Source organism: Pteropus medius, unplaced genomic scaffold (genome assembly GCF_902729225.1).
Source record: "Pteropus medius unplaced genomic scaffold, Ma_sr-lr_union100, whole genome shotgun sequence".
Classification (NCBI taxonomy): Eukaryota; Metazoa; Chordata; class Mammalia; order Chiroptera; family Pteropodidae; genus Pteropus; species Pteropus medius.
The window spans coordinates 7,892,572-7,919,736 of NW_024342467.1; the positions used below are offsets into that span (position 1 = coordinate 7,892,572).

At 34.3% G+C, this 27,165-nt stretch overlaps 1 protein-coding gene across 28 annotated transcripts in view; it reads left to right on the plus strand.

The window, feature by feature from the left end:
• HDAC9 (histone deacetylase 9) overlaps nt 1-27,165 on the plus strand; it is an 829,181-nt gene that overhangs the window by 466,413 nt on the left and 335,603 nt on the right. For 19 of the 28 annotated variants that reach the window (XM_039862468.1, XM_039862469.1, XM_039862470.1 and 16 more), the window contains 3 exons: nt 13,036-13,164; nt 17,473-17,588; nt 27,040-27,162. In XM_039862468.1, coding sequence (XP_039718402.1) covers nt 13,036-13,164; nt 17,473-17,588; nt 27,040-27,162 — 368 coding nt within the window. The remainder of the gene's footprint in view (nt 1-13,035; nt 13,165-17,472; nt 17,589-27,039; nt 27,163-27,165) is intronic. The other 9 variants (XM_039862481.1, XM_039862479.1, XM_039862482.1 and 6 more) reach the window with 3 other exon arrangements.

Sequence of the window (27,165 nt, forward strand, 5' to 3'; positions counted from 1 at the left end):
CCATCCTCAGCTCACGTAGAACATTTAAACCACCTGAAATAGAATAAACCGGTTAGAAAAACAATGTTGTTTTCCGAGGCTCTGTAGAATATAAATTCAGTGAAAATCTGTTCAAACCACAACTCTAATTAAAGATTTTAGCTGCCAAATAATATGTTCTGGTTAAAGCCAACTTGGTATTATGGGGTGTTTCATGAATAGCAGCAAAAGTTTTTATACTTTGCTGTTGATTTTCTCATGGGAAACTCATGTAAAGGAGAGCGATACCTCCCTATTGACTTTAGCTTTTAGAAATGCAAAGCATGCTGAAATTGTACATAATTCTCTTCTAAAGAAAAGGAAATAGCATTTCAATGGTTTTCCTCGGTGTCATTGAATTATGGTGGGGCACAATTATGTCTGTTAAATTGATTTACCAGATGGAAGGTGACATTTTATATTTAGCTGATTAAGTTGTAGGAGACTGGAATTGTATCTCGTATTGTGAACATCATATGTAAAAGCAAAAATATTTTAATTAACTACATTTTGAAAGTGGCTAATTAGAGGTTTAAACTGATTTCTTCCCTCCTTTTTCTTACATTGTACTAAAAAAGGAAATTGTTCTTAGAAATGGGCCTTATCACACAGTTTTTATTGGGCTTAATAGTTTAATATCTCAAATGGAATCTGTTTTTAAAAAAGTAAAATGGTCCCACTTGAGTCAGTTATGAAACTACTTGCTTATGGTTATTTAATATATACAAAGTACTTTTAGCATTTTAGGGTTAAATGATCCTTAACTTACTCCATTATGGAAATTTAACAGAAAAATTTTAAAGAAAAAAACTATATTTTTGTCTTTATTTTTCTCCTTTGGATCTTTTTACAAATAAGCAAAGAAATTAATAAAATCTTTATCTTTTATAGAAAATGAAATCTGAGAAATAGTAAATACTATTTTTAAGTAGTAAATGCCAATTTTAAGTAAATTATTTTCCTGGTGTTTTTGCTAAGTGATGGGCGTATACCATTAATAGTTTTCTTTAATATCCTACTTACTTACCTAAAAATACTACAATAAAAACATAGCACAGTAAAACCTGATCTCGTCAGAACCAGTATTGGAGAATATTCAGATGTCCAAAGCAATGCCAAATTTGGAATTCATTAGACAGCTGTATTTGGGCTCCTATGGCTCCTGTAATAAATTACCACAAACTTGATTGCTTAAACTAACACATATTTATTATCTTACTGTACTGGAGGTCAGAATCCAAAATGGGTCTCACTGGGCTAAAATTGAGGTGTCAGCAAGACTGTGTTCCTTTCTGAAGGCTCCAGGGGCAATTCCATTTCCTTGTTTTTTCCAGTTTCTGGGGGCTTCTCAAATTTTCTGTCTCATGGCCCCATTCCATCTTCAAAACCAGCAAAGACTAGTTGAGTCTTTCTCACACTGTGTCACTCTAACACTCACTCTTATGCCTCTCTTCCAAATTTTTAAAGGACTCTTGTGATTATATTTGGCCCACCGGAATAATCTATGATAATCTTTTTATCTTTAAATAAACTGATTAGCAATCTTAAATCCATCTGCAACTTTCATTTCCATTTTATCATGTAAAATAATAGTCATAAATTCTGAGGAGTAGAACATAGACATTTTTGGGTAGGGAACATTATTCCGCCCACCTCGACTTCTTAGAGGTTTTATTAGGATAATGTTTACTACAGGGCACTTTGACTTACTGCCCCTTTACCATTTTATTTGAAGTTTGTTTGAGGTTTATTTATCTTGACAATCATCCAGAGAAAGTTGGCTAAATAGAGGGTGTTTAACTGAAGGTCTGTTTAGAGAAGGGTTCTGGGGTGACCTTCATGAATCCAGAAGCAAAATATTGCTTTTTACATCAAATAGATAATAGTGTTTCCTTGTAAAGATGTATTCTAAAGAAAATTGATGATAAAGATAATAAAGCTATTAATTCCATCGAAGCAGAAATTAATTACCAAGAACATTCCAAAACCATAAAATTAACAAAATCAAAACTTGCAGAGGAAAATGAATAACAAGACCTACCCAAATGACTTGGAATGTTAGAGACAGGAGAAGAAGAATAAGAAGCAAGGTGGCATTTGAGCTGGGTGGAGGACCAGAATTCAACTGACCTTTTATCGTTGGTGCTGTCGATTTATGGGAACTAGAAGTGTTTGAGGGGCTTTAAAGGGCCAAACAGACTAGTGGCAGCATCTAAAGACTTAAAATATATTGAAGCAGGTAACAGTTCTAAGTTGTAGTAATTAAACCTTAAATAAATATATGTACATGACAAGGTTGACCAGAAAGCCACTTAGAGACTAATGGAACCACCTTCTACATAGTGACATAATCCAGAAATCTGTAGGCACATTGGACTAATGGTTCTCCCTCACATCATCAGATATTCTGTCATTGCTTGCTTTTAAACCTATTTTTCATCATGCTGTCTGTTGTAGTTCAGTACTCATTTAGTGCAATCCCTATTCCAGTTATTAACCATTCTCTAATTCCACTATACCCTTGTCCAGTCAACCCTCTTTCTTTTTAAAATTTATATCTAGACTTCTTACCTTTCTACTTAAGAATTATTTAATACTCTTTCCATCACGTATAAGGCTGAAGTCCTTTCATGGCATGCATGAACTTCTTCCCACTCTCCCTCTCTAACTTTCTCTTTTATTTTTCTCACTCCACCATTCATATCCCTTTACTCTAAGGGTACCAAACAAGTTGCAGTTCCATGAATAATTCTGTTTCACACTTATACAAGCCTGGTTTTTCAAATAGTCCTTGTTCTTCCTAAAGTGTATGCTTGAATAGTTTATTCTTATCTTTAAATGCTCAGCTGATATATGCTTCCCCTCTTTTAAGCTTTTCTTCATGCCTTCCTGTCACCCACCAGGCTACCCTAAATATTCGCTACATTCTTTATGCCAAATATATATGCCCAAATATACTGAGACATATCTCTATACATATATGTCTATATAAAAATTAAAATTCCCTGCTTAGAAATCCTTGAAGATATTTATAGGTTGTTTGGTATTATATCCCCAGAGCTCATAATAGGCACCAAATAAATTTATCTTACACGGATAAATATATAGATAGAATAAAATTGGAGCTAATATACATCTCTTTAGGTATTTAAAATATAGGAAGATTCTTTATGAAAGAATTTTTTGAAACTTAATCTGCAGTAATATTTTGTAGGAAAAAATCGAGTGACTGCTTTTGGATGGCTATAAACTGGGCTAGTAAGAAAACAGAAAACAAATGAAACAAGCTAGAGAATAATTTTATAGTTTTATTGGAATGAACTGAAAATTTTCAGATAAATATCAGAGAAAAGTTGAAAGTCATATATTTGAAGAAAGTAAATTTTATGATATTTAAAATTAGATAGTTATCCACTTTATTTGCTGTATATCATTCTATTAAATACTTCTTAACTCTTTAAAGTCAAAAGAAAGGATAGTACTGTCTACATTTTCAGGCAAGAAAATTGAGACACAAAATAATACATTACCCAAATCACCCAGTTAGTGGCGAGTCCAAACTGGAAGCAACTCCAGATTCTCCTGAATGTAACCAGGTGAGGTTCATGCTAAGAGCACAAATAACTACAATAAAGGTTAGATTTATGCTGAAACTCAGAGAGTTATCAGGTGATAGATATTAATTTTCTGGGTGAAGAGTATACTGTCTCAGCATGAGTCCCTACGAATACTGGGTTACCCCGGGGCATATCTCACCCACTAAGATGGTCCTCTCCCTGTCATGAAACCAGTTCACACTTCTGTTTATACATGTTGCTGTGAAGTGTCTGGGTAGAAAGTATGTTAAAAAGATTTATACCCACAAATAATACTATTCGTGACATTTCTATTTTAAAATGTAAAAGACACATCTAATAGAGGAGACAGATAAAACTATAAAATACACACTGTAATTTTGTTCATGCATAGACAGGAATTAGTTCAATACTGAAAGAAGATATTGATTTGAGTAATTCTGAATTTTTATTTATAAGTATAAATTTTCAGAACTAAAGAGACTATTTTAAAAATAAAGATAGAAATACATCTGTAAATTCAGACTCCCCTAAAAGTAGCATGTTATTTAAGTTGTAAAATGCTCATTCAGAAGTAAGACTTTATTATAAACCCTTAGGCTTTACACTAAAAAATGTATTTTAGAAACTGAATTGAAGAAAACTGAAACATGCTCCCAATCTAGTTTGTTTCATTAAAGTGATCATTCAAAATTTTGGTATATTTTCAAAATGTAGATCTTCCAAATTTATCTTGGATAAAATATTGTATATTTGAAAAATGAAAACATATAAAGGAATAAACATATGAAGGTATTCTAGACTGGTGAGATATGGATTTCCTTTACTCCCAAACATAGTATTTTTTGATACTTGTCAGAAAAATGACATTCCTCCATTCTACATCTGCTATAGAAGACTTCTTGCCATACATTCAAAACCAAGAAATTCTTAGAAATTAGAGAAGTTGAAGTTCAGCTAGTTCTCTTCTTAGCATTTGAAACCCAGCCTTTTAATGTAAGAATTCATTCATGCATGGATATATGCAAGCATGCATTTATTCATTCAACAACTGTTTATTGAGACCCCACGTGAATATATAGTTGCTAGGTACTGAGAATAGGCATTAAATTAATTATTATATATACTGTCCTGAGTGCTATGTGTGCTAAAGTAATTTCAGGAAACAGTGAGGGTTAGAGCCTTATTGCAGTGTTTGAGGTTAGGAAGTGGTGGTGGCAGGTGTAAGGCTACTTTAAAAACAAAACAAAATTTGACTGTGAATTAATGTATAAATGCAGACAGTAGCCCAAAACATCTAACATCAATATCTCAGGTGGGCTTATTTTCATTTCAATGGGAAAGAGCTGAGCCTGTCTACGTAATGAGAAGAAAGACAGGAGATAGAGGGAGTTTGAAGATACAGATTGAATAGCCTCTGTTACTATTGTATAATTTTGCTAAATTTTGCTTGATATTGATCTTTGAAGCCTTAGTTCCCATTTATTGTCCCTTCCCCACCTTGCTAGCATATTTAATCTCCATTTCTTGCATTTGCCAGCATCTTCCCTTAGACAGAGTGGTTTCCTCTACATAGAACTGCACTTCCTTCCCACCTTTGCTTGTCAGAGTGTCACTCAGACCCCAGAATTTCCCCTCAAAACAAGTGAATCTCTGCCTTACAGCCACACCACTCTGCTTATACCTATCACGTGGCATTGATCAGTTAGTATAGTATTCATTCTTGCTAGACTGTGAATACCTAGAAGAAAAAGGCTCTCTATCTCTGAGGCAGTTAACTCAACCTTAATACATCCCTTTCTCAGTCATTGACTCATTCACTGAAAAAGTAATGAATGGGTTTATTTTATGTAGTAGGCCTTGTATGTGCTAAATAAATAATGGAAAAATAACTAGACAGGTTCCCACACATTCCCAGTCTTCATGAAACTTCTCACCTTGGTTCTAATTAATCAATAGCTTTTAATTGAAGTTTTAATTTTAACTATAGCCATGTAGTATTTCATTGCTTATTACAATTTGTTTCTGTCCAGAATCTCAAAGTTTGATTAAAATATCTGTTAAAAATGGTAATTTGTACTTTAAATATCATAAAAATTCTGACAAAACAATTATTTCCTCCGTTTGTCCTCATATTTAAAAAGAAAAAGAAAAACATTGAATAGTAATTTGTACATTCACTCATTTACTACTTAGGAAAAGGTTCATCATAAATTAAAGTCATCATAAATTGAATCTAGATAGAAGAAGAAATACAGGAGAGTCAAGAGACTTGGTGGGTAAAGCGATAGATATCTAGAATAGCAGGGAAGAATAGACAACTTCACAGAAGGGATCTGAGGCTGGTGAAAAAAAACAAAAAACAAAAACAGAATAAATGGAATCATTTAAAAGAATATGTAGTGCCTGGGAAAAGACTCAAAATATATTAATAAGTGGACAAACAGGATATAATCATAAACATTATATGATTCTCATTTTCAAATACTTTTACATACAAAATACAAAAGAAACATTTTAACATTTTAAACATATATGACTTAAATAACCAGAAGAAAGCAACAAATGTTATTAAATAAACATTTTCAGAAGAGTACACTGTAAATTGAGTAACATTAGTAACATTTATCAATATACTTCTGAAAAAGAATAATTCTCTTTTAACAAATAGACATAATTGATATATTCTCAATAAAAGGTTGGATAAATGTTTACAGTAGTATTACTGAATCAAAAAGAATAGTACTATAATTTCTCCAGAAAATTGCATTCAGATATTACCATAAATCTGGCTAGTTATTAGAAGCTAAAGTTCCCAAAGAAATTAGTTTTAAAACTTTTACATATGCACTACATATTATTAAATGGTTATAATTAGAAAGAATTAGATTAGATGGGTGTGGGGTAAAGATTAGAAATTTTATTCCTTAATAGCAAATATGTAAAATCTGACTTATAACTGTAAAGATTCATATTATCCAAGCCAAGAAAAACCATAGGTTGTGTTAGATTTATTGTTTTATTCTGAATGCTGATTTTGCAAATACATAGATTTGTCTAATTGTGAAATTATTAAATTAGAATAACCTATATCTTTAGATCAACTAGATTAGATAATTTACTATGTCCCCAAAGTGTCTTTTCATAAATGTAATGATTATATGATTGAGGAGTCCACACATGACATGAATTACTACAGCGCTAGCCTAAAAGAGAGAAGTGACTTGGGCAGAAACTATTCCAGGAAACCTAATCTTCATAAAGGATATTCAGAAAACAGCAAATGGGTGATAGATTGTATGTATTTGTTTCCAAATGACAGTGTTAGAATATGGCAGCTCCTAAAGTAGCCCTGTGGGTGGGAGATAGGAGAAATTCAGGAGAAAGAGGCCAGGTAGATAAAGTAACAGATCTAGTAGAGCAGGAAAGAATAGACAGGGGGATCTGAAGCTTGTGATGGAGGCATGACCTTCACCTGTGATTATAGGGTTAAATGTGTATTGTAGGTGGAATTGTCGAATATCTCAAATATTCATTAATATAAAGATACAATAACCATGTTCATAATTTTGATTGATAATAATCTTGATAATATTATTTTAACCATTACTCAATGAAAACATTCCTTTTCTCCTTATGATCATATTCAATGAGAATGAAGAATTTCTATATATACCACAATGTGGTATTACATTTTTGTCTTAAGTTGTTGGTGTAAAGAATATTCACAATTTAAGATTAAAGTAAACAGAGATGAAAAGCACACAATAGGTAACCATTCTTAGTAGATAATGATATACTTAAGACGTAAAACTAAATAGAGCACAAATTATAAACAGACAAGTTAAAATAGCGAGGAAAATATGTAAAGTCAATTATTAACCAAAAAATATTTTAGATATACTGAGTAAAAGATCAGAAAAGGACTAGTGTTATTTTTGCTGTTATACATAACACTGCACTAGGCAAAGGGAGTAGACCAGTTGTAACCTTCTATTCCTCTTCTTACCTTTTTATTTTATTTGTTTTGTTTTATTTTAATATGTTTCTTAATCTTATATGTGGACTACATTAAACATTCATCTATTCAATATCTACCTATTGAACAACTTTTGGTTTTTCTGTTTTCGTTTATGTTTTTTTGACAGGCAGCCGGCTGAGTTAGGAACTTTATTCCACCCCTTTAATCTTCCATCACAATGCTTGGTTGGCATTGTTACTGCTTTATAATAGATAAAATATTCACAGAAATCAAGCATCTCACCCAGAGTTGCAGTTAATTCATGAAAAGTTAGCACTAAAATCTGAGTCTGGTCTGTCTGTGTCAGAGAACTGCTTGCTTCTACAAAAGATAGTTTCCGTGTCTGTGTGTGTGTGTGTGTGTACATGTGTGAAAATGACACTCATACATACACCAATCTCTTAGTAAAATGATGAGTCTGGGCCTTGTCACTTAATGTGCCTTGGAATCCAAATTTTTAAACCTGTGCTTCTGCTACCTTTCTTTACTATTACATTACTTTTGTTTATTCTCATACCCCATCATACCTAAGTTCATTCTGCACCGTGGAGATTGATCAGTATGAGAAGAAAGATTTCCAATACATTTGGCTTATGAAGCATTCTTTACATGTTTTCTGTTTCCTATTACTTTTTTCTTTTAAGTAAAAAGAGAAAAAGGTTTTAGTTCTGTCCTCTTTATTTTAATATTGTTTCATTTAAATAATGATAATCAATTTTTCATGCAAGGTTTCCAGCTCAGCAGACAAATGCATTTAGATAGGCACAGGCACCAAAAAGCTTGCTTCTGTTTCTGTGATTAATTGAGATGTAGAGAGTGATGGGTGTGGGGTAAAGATAGAAAGGTAATTAGTGCAACAAGGCATGAAATACATTCAAATACAAGTAAAATGTCTCCCCAGTTAGTGATCTCTTTCTAGGCTCTTGAGAATTTGCATTCCATTAGTAAGTCCCTGGAATGAAAATCTTCAGACTTTAGGGAGGCCAGAGCATTAAAAAATGGAATTAACTCACACTACACGCTGAGTCAGCACAATAGGTTATTAATTTTACTGCTTGGGTATATATCATGCTGAGCTTTGGTGTGCGGGCTTCTAAAATGTTATGAGTGAATTTATAAAGCATTGCAAGGACTAAATGATGGTTATCTATCATTCCACCCTTCGCCCTCACCACTGACATTCTCTGGTGACTCAAAACCAGTAATACAGGTGAAAGTTTTTTAGTTCCATGGATATGGAACTTTACTTAGAAAAGCTGCACGTAGGTTATTTTGAGGAAATAAATTCATGTTGAACTTCCTAGAATATCAGTAACTTCTAGTTCTGAAAAAACAATGTCCTCAATTGATAAAGGAAAAATTATGACAATGCCTCAAATATTACCCTTCCCCAAATTGAGAAATTTTGTCTTTCTGCATATCTCCATAACCAATAGAAGTTGACTAACTTTTCTTTCTTTAAAAACAACTGTGGTATTAAAAATGTTTTAAAACATTTCTAAGTATAAAATGCATTGAAATATTTAATATTTTCAAGCTACTTATAGCACTCTCTGATTTCTGATCATCTTTCCTGTCTTCCCTTACTCTCTTTTGCATCCTCTTTTAGAATCTCTAACAGATATTATTATCTCCTTTGGTTGTCCCATTGCTGTACAATTGTTAACAACTACCATTTACTGATTGCTGGCCCCACACTTAGCAATATTGAGCTTTTAAGTCTAGATAATTCTTTGTTGCGAGGACTGTACCGTGCATTGTATGATATTTAGAAATATTCCTATTCACTAAACTCCAGTAGCAACTCCTCATACTGACAATCAAAAATATCTCCAATCATTGCCAAATGTCCCTTGGTGTCAAAATTTTACCTGGTTGAGAGCCACCAATTTATCTTCTACTAGACATTATTTCATTTGATTCTATAATAACTTTTCAAAATGTGTAGGACTGTGTTAATCAGAGTTTTGGCAAGAAATAGAACCTACACAATATGGGTCCTAGACTTTTATAAAGGGACTACTTACAATTACTAAGGGATGTTGAGGTACCCAGAAAATAGCAACAACAGGAAGCCATTCTCACCCCTAGGGCTGAAGAAGCAAGGAGAGGGGATAGTGTTCCCAGCGTACTGGGAAAGCTGGAGCCATGGAGCAGAGGGCTTCTGGAGGGAGATGAAACAAGAAGAGACAAAACTGTAACCCATGTAGCACTGTAGCACAGAGAGCACAGAACACCCTGGTCCCTCCCTCCTTAATCCTTTGATCACTAGCCAGTCCTACCGGGAGGTTGAGAAATCTCACCTGCAAAATATCGGACTAATGCAACCCCAGGATTCAGCTTCCATGGGCTCAAACGAAATAAAATGGAATTTGTTGGGACAAATGGAAGCAAACAAAAAAACAAACAAACAAAAAAACCTATCCCCAATTTTAATATGAGAAACTGAGTTTATAGATATAAAGTAATGCATCCAAAGTCAAATAGCTAATACATGGAGCAGATATTGAAATGCACACCTATTGACATACTCTACAAAGGTATAACTCAAGCTCATTGGCATGAATGAACAGAAATTCAGTGAGTGAGGCTATGAGTTATTCAAGATTATTGATTTTAGTAGCTGACAGATACACAATCAGAACCAAGTTCTCATTCCTAATCTGGTGTTCATTTTTTTATGTTGACCACGGAGAGAAATTTAAGAGCTGTGTATCCAGCTCATTCCTAAATAGACAAACATAAAAATGATGGCTATCTGCCAACCTGAAAAGTCACTTTTTTTTTTTTTGAAAAGCTGATGAATTCTAGCTTTCATGTAGAATGTTTAAATGGCATCTGCTGTTTTTCCAAGTTATTGGCACATTTTTTTCTTGATTGTGGACTCTCGACCCCAGCTGGTGCAAAGCTTCAGGAGAGAGAGGCAAACTGGACTGAGAATCAGGAAATTGAGGCCCCACAACTGGCTCTGTCATTGCTAACTGTGCCAGCCACAACAGTAGTAGCGATAATTAAAATTCTCTGAACTTTTTCTTTTCTTTTGCATTCACCCAGATCTTCACAATTATTCTCCGGTATCTAATCAGGTAGTCACAGCTCTATGAAATAAAGAAGATGTTAGACTTTCATGTTTCACAAATGAAGAGTCAGGTTCAGGATGCACTAGAGTCTCATGAAAATCCCATAGCAGAGAAGTGGTACCAGGTGGACTCAACTCCACATCTTCCCACTGAAAATGAAGTGCCTTTTCTACTCCCCCTTTTGAAGTGATTAATCAATATATCTATTCCCTCTGGACAGCCAATCTGTAATATTTAATCCATTAGGTTTCATCATAAAATCCTGCCTAGATAAAAGTCAGAATCTGTGATTTTAATCTTAGTGTAATAAAGCAAGGTGACAGCAGATACCAATATTGTTAGAGATTCCTCGTTTTTTCCTTTCTTTGTTTTAGATGAATATATTTATTAACCTGTAGCTTTTTAGAGACAAAAATTGGTGTTTTTAAAGGAATTTTAAAATAAATATTCAGAGGAGGAAAAGTTTAAGTAAATTAATGTAGTACTATTTTCTCCCTTTAATCCTGGGTGAGTTGGATGCTATTAATCCAGACTCAGACTTCTCCACTAAGATAAAGTGGGCCGATACTCCTGGCAGGTCTGGCAAGCATCCTATTTCTTCCCCAAAACTGTGTAACTTCTTTGCCTCAAAGTGGGAGGCCCAGGAAGTAGCCCATTTCAGGCACTATGTCATTGAGAATTTTGTTCTGGATCTTGATTGCTTCCCATCCTCCACCCCCTCCCATCTCCTACTTTTACAATATTTTTAGGACTCCATTTTTGCTTTTTCAGTATTTTCATCAATTAAATCAGTTGTACAAATTGAAAAAATTAACTCATTTTATTTTCGGTAACTGAATATTTCTTTTCAAATTCCTACTGACTTAGCCAGTTCCAAGAAAACCTAGGACGCAAGAAGTCTCAGTCCAAGGTAAAGCTGCAGGGAAGGGAAAAAGAAAAGAATAAACAGAAAACTAAGGTATAGATATTTGATGTCTAAAAGCAATAAATAAATAAATAAATAAATGAATGAATAAATAAATAAATAATTTTAAATTCTACTTTTTATACTTTTTGTCATCTGGCAAAATATAAAATTCCTTCAAAGAAATCATTTTTATTGATCAAAAATTCTAGCTACATTTTATCATCATATCTGATATAGATGATTAGTAATGCTTTAATAATGTTTTATAATTGTTATGGTGTCCATATGTAAGGAAAGGTGGTGGAGCAATATTTTCAGTGTTTAGAAGACTAGACTTGAACTAGACTACCTGGGTACAGATCCTGCCTTCATCCCTTTATACCTATATGACCTTGGGCAAGTTACTTACCCTCTCTGTGTTTGAGTTTTCTTATTGATGTAATCAAGGTATAAATAGAATCTACCTATATAGATTTTTTATGGTTAAACAAGGTAATATTAACAAAGTGTTTGGAACAGTAGTGGAAAGTAGAAATCGCCATATAAATGTTAGCTATTTTCGGAAACATCCTTTCCATAAACATCAACACCACTGCCACCATCATCATCATCGTCATTGACTTCTACTACACAGAAACTCAACCCAATGTTTCCATTCCTCTAAAATATAATTACTTAAAAACCTAATAAATAATGTCTCTTTGAAGAGCATCACTATTTAGAATAGTTTAACCAAAGAAAAAAACAACATATGTATGAATAATGTGCATTTTATTTTGGAACATATAACCTAACTCGGAACTTCCAATTCTAAGACTTGGCCAACCTTCTTTTCTAGTTGACCGTACATTCATTGTATAGAAAAGTTTACTAATAGTGATTCCATTTGTTTTTGATGTAATTATGCTGAGTATATTTCCCCAGATTTTCAGGTTAGAAACTACTGACAAATATTCCAGAAGTCAGAATTAAGACGTGAACTATATGCTACCGAGATTCCTCTTATTACCAGTAGTCAGCCCACAGTCTCTAAAAACACATTAGGGTACTGTTTTTGTGGTTATTGAGTTTCACCCTTGAGAGAATTAAAAGGACTGAAATGAAGTATAATAAATCTTACTCTGACCAAAACATATTTAGTGATTAAACTTCCCATTAACAATCTCAATTCTGCTAGATAAAATAAGTATAAAACATATTTTCACTCCTTTTCCATTTTGCATTTAGAGAAGTAGAAAAGCATTTTGTACATTTCATAAAAATAATTACTACATTTGTCATTTACTTAATTTAGAGTTAATGCCTTATTTACACGCTTTGGGTTTTAATTTGAGATAAGAAGGGACCAAGAGAAGAGTGAGCCGTTTTTTATACACAAGAGCAATTGGCTCTCTATTTTTAATTTTTATCTATTTTCTTTGTCTCAATCCCCAGCCTCTGAGCCCAACTTGAAGGTGCGGTCCAGGTTAAAACAGAAAGTGGCAGAGAGGAGAAGCAGCCCCTTACTCAGGCGGAAGGATGGAAATGTCACTTCATTCAAGAAGCGTATGTTTGAGGTGACAGGTAATTGAGGACTGGGCAGACATAACACTAAAAAATGCTGGTAGTAGTAATGAAAAAAATAGTTTAGAATAAAGATGCCTGTTGCATATTAAAAGTTATTTTGAGGAGAAATATTTCTTGAAAGGAAATTATATTGAAAACTCACAAGTAGTTCAGTAAACCTTGCCATGCATTCGCCAACTGTGTTAAACAGGAAATGAATGAAAAACAGAACTTTGTGTCAATCTAGGCATAACTAAGGAATGCCAAAGCTCACCTTAATATTTTCAGAAATGGGCAGTCCATTTTGGGAATGCCAACCAGGAAAATATAACTTTTAATGAAATTTGATGAGAAATGAGCAGAGGGAGGTCCAAGAAGAACACTTCCCCCATACTCAGACATAAATGTACAAAATACATCTGGGAAAATTAAACTACATAGAACAGCAAAACCTTGACTTTTCAACAAATTTACAGAACTCATAAATGACTTTATGTGTTTACTAGTGAGCTGGGACTTATGGCAGGAGGGGGATATATTGCCTTTTATGAAGGGAAAGAATCTGTCATTTTCACTAGTCTCAAATGGAAGAGTTCATATTTTTTTAGCTGCTTGGTTAGTAGTGGGGTGAACAGGTTAGGAAATTCAACCTGATGTCTTACAAAGCTCCTAGCCCCAATTGTACTTGGTCTGAAATTAGAGAAGACCTAGGGATCCGAGAACTAAAAAGGCTAGCCAAAACAATAATACTGACTACTGTTTATTGAATGCCTACTTAGAACTATGCATTGTAGCTGATCATTTCCTTTGGTTGTATCAATAAAAAAAAAGTGATAATCTGCAGCCATTTTTCTCTATTCTCAAGGAAAATTGTGCTTATACCAATTAGTCAGGTGATATATTATTTCTCCAAGATCAGATCTTATCCTTAGATCTGTTTTCTATATCTCCTCTGGCAATGATAGTATCTAGTTTTGGGAGCCAATATGGAGAAGATTGTGGAAGCAGAGGTGGAGAAGTATATAATACTAATGCAGCTTATTAGTCTGACAGGTTATTTAGGGGGGTGGCGGGGAAATGTTTAGTCTCCTGTTCAATCCTAGCAGATTATTATGTTTATCTGAAGAAGAGTATTAGTGGGAAATGTTTCCTTAAGGGATAAGAAATATTAAATCAGTAAACAAAAATTATTTTATTAGAGTTTATATTTATTTTCCAATACCAAAAATAATCACTAACTTAGACTACTTGAATTCTAAATTCAGAGTTATAGACTTTTTTTGCAAGAAACATATTCGTATGTAAGTAAAAATCTTAAGTAAGGTTTCATAACAGAGATTCTTGGTGGAGGTGGAAAGTTGGGGAACGAATCTGTTTTAATGAATGAAAAGGATAATATACATATTATTTGTCTAATATAAATAGATATAGTTGATTTTTCTAATTGGAGCAAGGAGGCTCCCTCATAATAGAAAAACTTGAAGTAAATAGAAAACCGTATACATTGCCTTTTTTTTTTTTTTTGCTTTAAAATCTCATTATCTAAGGTCATATTTATTTATCCCAATTTTCTTTTGTTTTATTATTAATCTCTTTTTTGATCATAACTTTTTCTCCACAGTTATATTTTCTTTCTTACCAAATTGCAGTAGAATTTAGCTCAATACATATCTGAGTAATGATTAATTCTCATTTATAAAGGTTATGATTTGCTGGAGTTTTATTCATTTCTCTACTTTTGAAATATCATGTTTTCCTCTTCCTAATTTTGTGAGATAATGACTCCCCATTTCATCTGAGGAAATAATGTATATATACCAAGAGAGGCTTGTGCATTTAATAGATGCACACTTCTAGTCAGTGAGCTGGGATTTGTGGGGATTTGGTAGATATTTTTAAATGGTTAGATACACTTATTCTAAATGTCTTTAGAGGATGTAAACTACCAGACATACAGCTTTCTTCTCCTACCTTCGTCCTTTCTCTGCCAGCTTTCATGTAATTTGAATGAGCTCTGTTTGGATCTTAATACTGATGATTTTTGGAATCTAGTCAGAGACCATCGTAGGATCATAGCAGTTAAATTACTATTGCTTTTCTTCTCTCACCTCTATATCTCTCTTCCCCATTTCAGAGGTTTAATGTCTGCTTTTGTCAAACCCATGCCACCTCTCTCCTACCAATAGTTGTCATGGGAACCACTGGCCATCTTCCTCTTTTTCAAATTTGAAAGGTTTCTGCCCCTCTCCCTACCATGTTATTTTAAAATTCTAAGCCTTGGGGCATCCCTGTGCCTTCAGTGTGTTCTCTTCCACTCCCCGCTTCTCCATTGCCATGTCATAAACCACTCTTATTCAAGCCCCAGTTGCAATATCATTTCTTTTCTGAGATTTTCTCAGTGTTCTCAGAAAATCAGCTGCTACCTTCCTTTCCAGACTTTTTCCAGTGTTATGTTGAAGAAACCTGTTACAGTATTTATTGACTTGAATTCTAGTGCTTATCACAGAGATTTCTACATAGGGAAATATTTCTGTCTGAATATCACATAAAATAATGAAAATAATATGTTTTTAAATCGACAAGACAGAATGTTTAAGATAAGCATTTTTTCATTATTATTTTTTTAAGATGGAAATGAAACATTAATGAGAAATCAGTACTTAGTCAAAGAAAAAAGACAAGAATTAGGAGTCTAGGGGGAATGGAAGGCCCTAGAAGAATTTTTTTAAATGTGTATTCTCATCATTAAAAGAAAAGTAACCAAGAAAGAGGCAAAGATAAAAGCGGATTAATCAAAATACACGCAGGATCTATAGACAGAAAAATAGTGAGAAGATGCTTTTAAGAATTTTATGATACCAATGACTTGATGAAATCCCACAGCTAGTGGGTGGCAGGATCAAAATTCTGACACCAATCCCATGTTCTTGCCATTGGCATGGCACTTCTGAGTAGGGAAATATTTATAGTAGAAAGTTGAAACTTATAGGTGTTCTAGGGGAGGGAACTATTGCCTGCAGATTGGGAGTTCCCATTCACTGGAGAACAGATGATACATGAGCCAGGCTTTGAGCTTAGAAGTGGGACGGGACCTGAAATGGAAGAGGTGGAAAATGGAAAAGGAAGAGGTGGATAAAAAAGCATAAAATGGGGAAATGGCACTTATGGAGAATAGGTGATTTAAATCTGTGCAAAACACAGAAAGGGCAATAAATAGTTGGAAATCGTGTTAGGCTCCATGTTGAAGCAGAAGAATGGAACCAAAATCTTTAAAATGGAGTACTAATATTAGGGAGCCCTAAAATGGAGTTTGGAGTTCATTAGGGCAGTCAGACTTACACCCACCTGCACTCAGATGAGGTTTGGACTCTTGGACTTTCGTGTCACCCTAGAAATACATCCTGGACTTGCCCCTTATCTCAGAGTTTCATCTCCTGGACCTGTCCAAATCCTTCTGAACCAACCATCACACCATGTTAAGAAGCCAATGGGAAAAGTTTCTTTTATTTCAGCTTGTGGTTTTTGCCTTTATAAGCTCTGGCCATCTTTGTTTTCTCCAGAGCACAGTTTAGGTCTTCTCTGGAATCCGTATCGCCCAGATTTGAATTTTTTTAGATTCCAAATAAACTTTAAAACTGTTTTACAGCATCAGATCTTTATTGGTCAACAGGAACGTGGTGAAACTTGTCTCACTATGATCCATCTTCTTGGCAACAGTTTAAAGCGTAGTTTTGAGAGAGTACTGTAGCAACTCAGAAATATTAGGAGACTTTTGCTATAGTCTACGAAAGAATACTGAGGTTGAGGGCTTAAACTGAAATAATTGTAGTCAGAAGTAAATGTGAGATAATGTAAAGAACAAAATGAAATGACCTAGTACCTAATTCGATTTTGGGTAAAGAAGGAAGTGAGAATGACTCTAAGGATAGTGACAAATAGAGATAAGCAGGGCACTTTTAATACTGGCAAACAGTGAATTTGATACACATGTAAAAGGAAATTGAAAATGTCCAGAATTCCAAAGAGATTCAGGCTGGCATTTATGAGAGGTATAGGGCAGAAATATAACTTTCATGAGCATATTCTGCCTAAAGATGATAGCTGATGTCACAATATCGAATGAAGGGAAAGAAAAAAGGGATAAGGCCACAAACTTAGGTGAAATGTTTCTAAAATTTTCACATTTCTTTTTATTTAGTGAAATGGCATTTGTTGTTCAGTTAGGAGGTAAAAACAGTGTTCAATGCTGTATATTATTTAGATTGTAATAAAGTTCACCTTTGGATGTTTTTCATGAATATATTTGTACTTCACAATATTTTTCAGAATCCTCAGTCAGTAGCAGTTCTCCAGGGTCTGGTCCCAGTTCACCAAACAATGGGCCTACTGGAAATGTTACTGAAAATGAGACTTCGGTTTTGCCACCTACTCCTCATGCTGAGGTAAGACTAATTATTTTAGTTCTTTTAAAAAATCAGATCCTCCTCAATTAATTTTCTAACACAAAGTGATATTTCTGAATTTGAAGTTTAAAGCCACCTGTTCTTAGTTATTTTTCTTGTAGGTTGATAATGAGTGGAATTGAGTAAACTTGATCTTATTTACAAGTTTGGATGATAATTGGATTTGAAAATATTGAAATATAATACAAAAAAAAAAACCCACTTTTAGTGATGCTGAGTACACACTGACCAGAAGTCATGCAACTCAGTAGTCTTTCTGCTTGGTTCTTGACTAATCCAATGGGAGTAGACCCATCAGTAAGTAAAAACAATCTCATGCAAACCTTACAGAAGAACAATGGAGCAAGGTAGGTTTTGTCCATTTGACCTTAAGTATCATGAAAAAATAATAATAATTGGAGTATTATAGTTGAGGAACATAGTGCTCCACTAAGCAAACATTTATTGAGGACTTACTATGTGCCAGTTATTTTGCCTGGCAATGGGGATATGAAGATGAATAAGATATGGACTTTGTCCTTAAAGAATGAAATATAAAAGGAAATTGGTCTAAAGTAACACATGATAATTTTTTTCTGATTGTATGCAGTCAACTTAATAACATTTGTTTTTGAATACATGATTTATTGAAACCAGTGATATAAGAATAGAGGAAAGTAAATTAAGAGTCAGCAAGAATTTGTCTATCTAGTTTCCGTATTAGGGTAAGCAAAGGCAACAGACTGGAAATAGCCTCTCCTATGGAATCAGCTGTTTTGAAGTCACCATCAATTGACTGAAATTTTCAGTTTTATTTTTCTGTCATTGTAATGCCTTCCAATCATTCAGGGAAAGCTTGTGCAATAACTTCTCATTTGTAATGGTGACATGCTTTTCCCCTTGTATTTTAAAGAGTCATGATACTTTGGGAGTGAAAGAGACTGATCAAATTTCTGATTCTTGGATCACTTGTATAGCTTTCCTGATATGTAATTTGTATAGCTGTCACTTGTATAGCTTTCCTGATATGTAATTTTCCTATATGTAATATGTAATCAAACTTCTTCTAGAACACTTCTGCTTAACAAGGAACTCACTTCACTATCTCCTGAGGAAACTCAGTTGATTTGAGACAGGGAGCTTGACTGATAGAAATGTTTCCTGTACCTTATGCCACAATCAATGTCTCTATAATTTCATACACACACACACTCACATACACATATGCACACACATTAATAATAAATTATTTATAAATCATAAAATTATCAGGCCAAAATATAATCGAAAGCAGAAACCGGAGGTTATCCTTGATAAGCAAAGGACTGAAGGCAATGAAGTCACTTTTGCTCTGCCAACTTTTAGTTACTTGAGTTTTTAGTTTTGGTTTTCAGAGCCTCACGGATCTCAGGAGATAGAAGGCAAAGGAGAGTACTGACCAAAAAGGATAATTTAATAGGAGACTCTCCAAATCTTATGCTGGGATCCCAAGGGCCCATATCTATGGTACATTGACATTTCGCTCCCCCACACCCGCAGAGGTGTCTTGGTGCTGACCAAAGCAAGGCAGAATCTCTCTGAGAAGTTGTAACCAGAAGCTAGTCCTTGCATGGAGTTGTAGTCCAAATTTATGTAACCTCAAACCTTTATTTGGTTTAAAGTGCCCCATATTTGTAGTTCTCCTAGGGTTCTGGGAAAAGCAAATATAAATTCTGTATAGGGGAATACACCTTCATTCTAGATTTCAAAGAGTTCCCTCAATTTTTCAAGAAAGATGAGCAGAATAGATAGATGCCGTCTTCCTTATAACCATCTTTCAGCTATTTGAAGAATACCAAGTCAGGGCTCTACATTATCTCTAGATTCTTCCTCTGTTTCTTTTTCCTTCTATACTGTTGTCTCTTTTTCTCTTTCTCATTATGCTTTCTAAAACACAATACCTGATGGAATAAATATTTCACATATATTTGTTGCCATAGATGTAAGTGGGATTCTTGGACTATTGTTTATAGGTATTGTATTTCTATTAGTGCAATTATGTCTCCATGTTGATAGTTTTATGTGACTCTGTAGGCAATTTCCAGGAAAAGAACAACTTGATCACAAATATTTCTTAAAAACTTTAGATTTCCATTTCTCAGTTTGAAGAGTGTGACTCTCAGTAACAGCAGAAACACTAATTGGCTCTGAATGAATTTTATACACTTAGAAAATGGAAATAACACACTAAACTATATTCAACAAGATGTATGATTCTTAGAAATTCATTGTTGATGCAAAAAGGTACAGAAGACTATTTTACAGCATGATAGTATTTTGTAGGTTCAGAAACAGCAGCACAGTATTTTGATAGGGAAAAAATGTAGTATAAGTAGATTTTAAAAAGGCAAGGGAGTAATGAACACAAAATTTAGCACGGAGTTACCTCTCAGGAGAGAGGAAGTGGGAAGGTGACATGGTTTGTTACTAAAGAGGATGATACGTATTTCATTTATTATAAATACATATGTATATACACATACAGTACTTAGTACAACATAAAGGAACAACCAAGAAATATATATTCGCAATATTGGAAATAAATGGAAACTGTGAGATTTTCTCTTTACTTTAAGGTTTTTATGATCCGTTAAATTAAATTCAGTGCCTCAGATTGTGTCTTTAAAGACTCTATCTGAAAATATTTTCAAATTTCAAAATATATATAGTGAAGAATGTCAATTAAAGGGATTTGCTTATATTGTTTTAATCTGTTTTATATCCCTAAAAGCTTTACTGTCACAAATATATGTTTGGATGCCCTAGCTTTTCAGTTAATTGTTGAACATATTCTGTCACTAGAAATCTTTCCTTCCACCCCACCATTAAAAAAAAAAAGAAAAAACGAAAAAACAGAAGGAAATGTGATTTAATGGAGTTTGAAAGAGTAGAGGTATTTCTTCAGGTCAATGACAGGACATTCACCTCCAAAGCTGGAAAGACTAGTTCAAAAGCAAGCAGTGACTTAGCTCATAATGAATTAATTGTGTGCCTGAACTATGATCCAAAAGGCCAGGTGGGCAGACCTTTATGCACTGATGGGTAGCCTCTCCATGGCCCAGAACAAAAAATTCAGCCCTGATGGCTAACATGTGGTTTTCTGCTGCATTGCATTTACAGAGGTCTGCAGTTTAATTCATACTGGAGAGAGGAGGAGACAGCAGAAGTCAGACTAAAACTGCCAGCAAATTCATATCCTAGTTTTGTAACGTTAAATGCTTCCACTTAAACTAAAGAAAAGAGGGAAAAAAATATTTTTAGTCAATTCTTGATTAACAATCATTTTGAATTGAGTATGATTTTTATAGATATCTTCTAAAGATTAATAATAGTGTCTGATTTGATATCAGTAAATACTTTGGGGGTATGAAAATTTTACATCATTAACTACACTTTCAAAAACCAAATTAGTAGCATACTTCACCATTTGTAAAATGGGTTAATTCTACCATCTTTGCTTAACTAACACAGATGAGTTTTCATTTTAAAACAGTATGACAGTATATGTTTGAATGAATTCTTTATTCTGTGACTTACAAGTAGAAAAGCACATCACCTAATTCTTTCAGAGCCCTTGTAAATGAATGGGATTCTATACCCTTCTGCTACAGAGGAAATAGGAAACTAAGGCTGACTCTCAGGCTGATCTTGAGGCTTAGGTGAAAAGAAAATTTCCTATCTTGTAATTCACAAGTCCTGCATAATTTAGATAGAGATTAAGGCATTAGTAGGAGGAAAATTTTCTTATAAGTACAGGTTAAGGAAATAGCACAGTGAATTCATATGTGTGGGTCCTCCATTCAGAAGCCTCCACAGGGAACTGGCTCCAAAACCAACTACTTTGTTCATTGGTTAAGTCGTTAAACTTGTCCTGAACCTCAGATTGCTTATCTAGAGAAAGGTGGTAATGCTGACCCGGACAGCCTGTCGTGAGGAAGCGTGTTTGTAAGGCAGACGGTAAATTGCAAGTGCAAGCAAGTTCATTTTTTGTTGTTGTTGTCAATACTGACTCCCTAATAAGGAAAACTCATTAGCGTTTTTGTCTTCGAGCCAGCAAATCTTATGTGAGAGTGAGTCTCCATCTGCTCTGACCACTTCTGTTCCATTTCTTCTATTTCTTACCTATATGTTCAGTCTCGAACTCAGATTGTTGGAGCTACTTGCTTTCCTCCTTTGTAAACTTGGTTGGGGAGCTGAAACCTCAGGAGTATCTATTTCCAACTCCAGTCAGAGATGTCTTCACCTATCTAGTTACTTTATTGTTGATACTGTGGGCTTTGTGGGTTCGAATATGTTTCCATGAATATCACCACCATTATTTTAGATTCAGTAGATTTATTTGATAGCTATTTTAACAGTAGCCAAGCAGCTGGTTTATTTCGAGTTGAAAATTAGTGGCTGGCTCTGGTGTGCTTTTTTTTAAATAATTTTTCCAGCAGATACAAACAATTTTTAAAAAGGATTCTAATAATAAGGTTAGGTCCTCTTAAATCATCTGAAATGTCACTGTTTTACCCCAGTCTCACATGACTCATCTGCCTATTGTTTCATAATAGTTGTTGTGACATTTGTTATAAATGTTATGCTCCTTTCTGAGGGGGTGTATGGTTATGGTTTTAGATGGCAGCAAATAAAACGCTTTCCCCACCCTGGGGGAAAGGAGGTTGCTATGACAAAAGAATCATTTACTAGGAATAACATGAGTCAATATAGTAAAGCAAGACCTTTAACAAAACATCAGTGCCTTTTAAATGAAAAAGAAGCCTTGTCAAATAAATTTTTTGCCTCCAAACCATTTTATAGTAAAATAATCTTGGGTTATGCATTTTTTACTTTGTACTCATGAATTTTAGTGGGTATAAATGGCATGGTGTTTTAAAACTTATTCCATTTCTTATTTTTATCACTAAGTATGTGCTTTTAGATGCTATCATGTCATTACGATGCATATAACAAACAGTTTGCTTTTAATCACCATAACAATCTATGGTGAGAACTGTTCCATTTTACCTATCCATTTTCTAGTGGGTGACTCGGTTGCCTCAATTTTTCAATATATACAGAAAGACATCACCCTACAAACTTAGTCAGAGAATTTCTTGAAGGTATAGTTCCCTGCAGAAGAATTGGTGAGTCATGGTGTTGTGGGGAGGAACAAACTTTCTTCTACCCTCAAGGTTCTTCTCGCTGGTCTAATAATCAAATAGACCTGAGACTGATTAGCAAGAGAAAATAAACAAATTTAATACATACGTATGTATGGGAACCCATATACATAAAAGTCAGAAACCCCACATGCAAGGAGGTTCAGAGATAAAAAGGGACCATGGGTATGTAAGGTATCCTGAGCTAGGGATGAGGTAATGCACCTTGGGACATCAAAGGGTCATTGCAGGATGATCACAAGAGCAGATACTTACTAAATAGAAGTTTGTCTGCTCTATAGGTCTGTCAAAAGATGTTATCTCAGATAATTTATTATGGGCAAGACCCCTAATTCAAGTTCTTCTAGGTACTTAAGGGAGGGGCAGAAGCGTCTCTTGAGCCTTAGGCTAAACTTGCCTTTAGCTCAAAACAATCTGTTTACTACAGAGGCATAGCTTGTAGTGATTCATTTTGAACCCTCACAGTATGTAGTGTAATTATTTTGTTTATAGTGCTGAGTCGTTCACCAGAATAGTTATACCAGTCTACAGTTCTACCAGCAATTTGTGATGGTTTTTACCATTCTAAATCCCTGTAACATTTGCCATTGCCATTTTTCTAATTTTTGTCGGTGTCCATTGTGTACAGCATTCTGAATATTTTGATTGAAACTAATAACTTTTTTATTTCAATAGCAAAATAAATAGCTCTATTGAAAGACATATAATTTTTCAGTTTATGTGTATTTTATTCATTAAATTGCAGATGTTATCCATAAGATAGGCTTCCAATTGCTAGGATGGTGAAAAAAGTAATTATAATGTGAAAGTCATTACTAAAATATGAGTAGGCTGCTCCTGCCCCAACACCTGGCTCAGTCATATTCCTCTTCCCAACATCATGCTCTTTTTGGTGAAATGGTAATTACCCATCAAAGCCTGGTTTAAAATTGACACCCTGCTCTGCGCCATTGAAGTGTTTTAACACTACTATAATTATAGCAATGATTATACATCATTACAATTAGTTCTCTACTTTTCTGTGCACCTGAATAACATGCAAACTTGGGTGGTATAGGACATCTTTGTACACCTAACACTGTTAATCTAACTTAATTGTTATTCATTCATTGTTCTGTGAATGTCAAGTGATATCCATTTATACATTTAATATTTCCATTTGATCTAATGAACAGCAACAGTTTCTGGTTCTGAAAATTTTTTAAATTAAAACCATCTTCCCCATGTTTTAAGATGTGAAACGTTGGCATCTCAGCACAGCACTAAGTTTAGGGCTGGATCAGTTTCAAAACTGCTTCCTGGAAAAATCCCAGTTTTGTGTGAAATTACACGTGAGTTCACCACAATGCTAAGGTGGGGTCACCTGCCAGCCTTGCAAGAATACTAGTCAGGACTCTTCATTGTCTGAGCAAAATGCTACCTCTCGCCACCTGTTTCTTTGGCTTTCAACTCTGTCAGCAGTCTTTTAAGCAGTGTAGAATACAGCTCCAGATTCTTATTAAGAAACTTTAACCTGGAACTGATAGACTGCTCCCATCAAAAAGCCAAATTGAGGAATGTTATAGTCAAAGAAGATAATTTGAGAGAAATAGTTTTTTCAGGTCTTTTTAAGTCATTTGTGAGTCTAGGCATTGGAAGGCTGTGCCAGCTTATCTGTAATCAAAAGAAATAAACTAAGCAACACCCTAATCCCTCAAGTTCTATGATATGATACTGTACCAGTTAGTCTCTGTGGGAAGAACTCACTATACCTAGTGAACTAGGTGGACTCAGGACTTTCCTTGCTTCCTTAGAGTTTGACTTCACGACTTAAGATCCTCACATCTACAGTATCACCACAACCTCTACTTCCTTCTCATGACCAGGTCAGCTAGCTCCCAGTGGTATATACTTTGATACTTTTCTATAAACCTCAGGACCTACTTCTCTAAAGCTTCCCCCTTCTCCAAACTACTTTTTTAAAGGTTCCCTTATCCTTCAATAATGGCTGCAGAGTGGTGTGTAGCTTCTGCAGGAGGGCCTGACAACAGATCGTAAAGCCTTGATCAGTTTAAAAGTTTTATTGCTGATCCCGCTAGGAACCAGAATTGGGGAAATGACTCAGTTTCTTCATCCGTGACATGAGCATAATGATAGCTGGAAGGTGCCTATGAGGAATAGGTTACCATCCAAAAAATCCCTAGCACAGGGCTTGGCACATGGTAGGTGCAGAAAATCAATACTCTGTCATAGGGAATGGAGCCACTTAGTTTTGATATGAAACTACAGGGGTCTGAAATCCCATAATGACAGTATTCCCAAATTCCTTCACTTTAGTCAAAGCCTGTGTGAGCACCCAGTGTGCTGCTGCCAATATCACCTCTGAGAAGAAACCTTTTTCTCATTTTAGTAGAGGTTTACTTCCTGTGAGAAGGTGGGAGAGTATCACAGAAGCTCTCTCTGGGAAACAAAGATAACCTCTTGAGTAAAGTCTGTGACATCTTTTGCTATCATTCCCACGGTGCTCTGAGAAGCAGATACAACCTTAAATGAATGTTATACATCATTTAAAGTGCATATTTTCCCACATTTTTTCCTCTTCTGTGAATACAGATAAGCAAATGAAATATCTGTTATGTTACCAGTTGCTGCCAATAAGCTAGTTAAAAAAATTTATTTCCTTGTACATTCTTTTTGTTCTTGTTCTGGTATTCTGTACTTAAAATTTATGTTAAAAGTATATCAGTGTGAACAGAATAGTAGCTTACCTTCTTAATTAGAGCAAGTATGCAACTGTTGCCGATAGCCCCTAAAATAAAATTGCAATCTCATTCATTGCACTGATAAAATCTTTTCCAACAATCTTCATGCTATGGCGTTTTGACATCTTTGTAAAGGGTTGCATATAAAGTCAACATAATATTAAAAGTTTCTGTATTTTTTTTTTATTTTCATGTACAAATATCTGACTTGCTCTTTAGAAAAAAAAAAAACAACAAAATCCGAGTTAGCTTTTGGAATTCCAAGTTGCAATGAGAGAAATCCACGTTTAACCTTCTGCTTTTATTATGTTAAGGCTACAACCCATCTCCAAACAAACGTATGACTGAGGTGATGTTTTGGGATAACATCCTGTGTTTTGGTGGCACATCACTCTTCAGTGACACTCTGAGGTTGCATTGTATTAGCCCATGATATTTTCTCCAGTTAATTGATATCCCAGGTTTGTCCAGGGAAAATCTACAGCTCCCCCAAACATGCTTGACAAGTTATTATATTTACTTTAGTCAAAGCCCGTGTGTGCAATATCCCTCTTGGAGGTGGTCTATTATTGGAGTCCCATATGCTTTTTGTTTGGGAAGAAAGCAGTCACTATGTCATACTGTTACATGGAGTATTCTTTTTCAGGGATGTTGTTCCCTTGGGAACCATATCAGGCCAGAGTTCCTTAGTCTAATAAGACCTTTGTAACTCTTATTGTATAAGAGTTCTGGGAGGGAAGCAAGAATTAAACAGAAAATGTAATTCAAGCAACCATATTAGGCCACATGTGGGAAAACATGACTCAGAATTGGATTTTAAAAAAAGTATTTGTTGTAAAAAGGACTGTGTTGCCAAAATGTTCACAGTATTTCAGTGTAAATGAAAGCTATTGTGGCACAGGAAACTTATAACACTTTAACATTTACTTTTGTTTCTGAATATGAATGTTCTTAAAAAAACAGTTATCTGTTCATAAATTTTATATTAAAAAGATATGATTTATTATACAAATCCTATACAGTGATGTTTAATCTAAAATTTCCTTGTGTGAGTTTCCCATCAGTAAAATGATGTTTAATCCATACGAAGATAATGATCACAATAACATTATATACATATTTTATCACTCACTAATGCCAAAGAGTATATATACTCATAAGAATTACTCCATTTAATTATACTTTACCAGTTGATGACAGGCACACTGATTTTGGTCCATAATGCTAGAATTTTTAAAAATGAATTTTGCAAAATGAATAATATGGAAGCCCTGTTTTCAGATTTTATAATTATGTCTGATGAAGAAAATTTTGATACAGTTTTTACATATAACTTCGGGATACAGAAATCATAAAATAAATGATTAAAATAGTTAAAAATATTTTGACTGATTATGATAATATAAAACCTGTTGTCTGAAATGTGAACATTTCACAGCAAAATTTGTGATATTATAATATTTTGAGACTCCCCTTTCATTTTTTTCTTTTTTCTTTTTGTTACAGCAGATGGTTTCACAGCAGCGCATTCTAATTCACGAAGATTCCATGAACCTGCTAAGTCTTTATACCTCTCCCTCTTTACCCAATATTACTTTGGGACTTCCAGCAGTGCCAACCCAGCTCAATGTA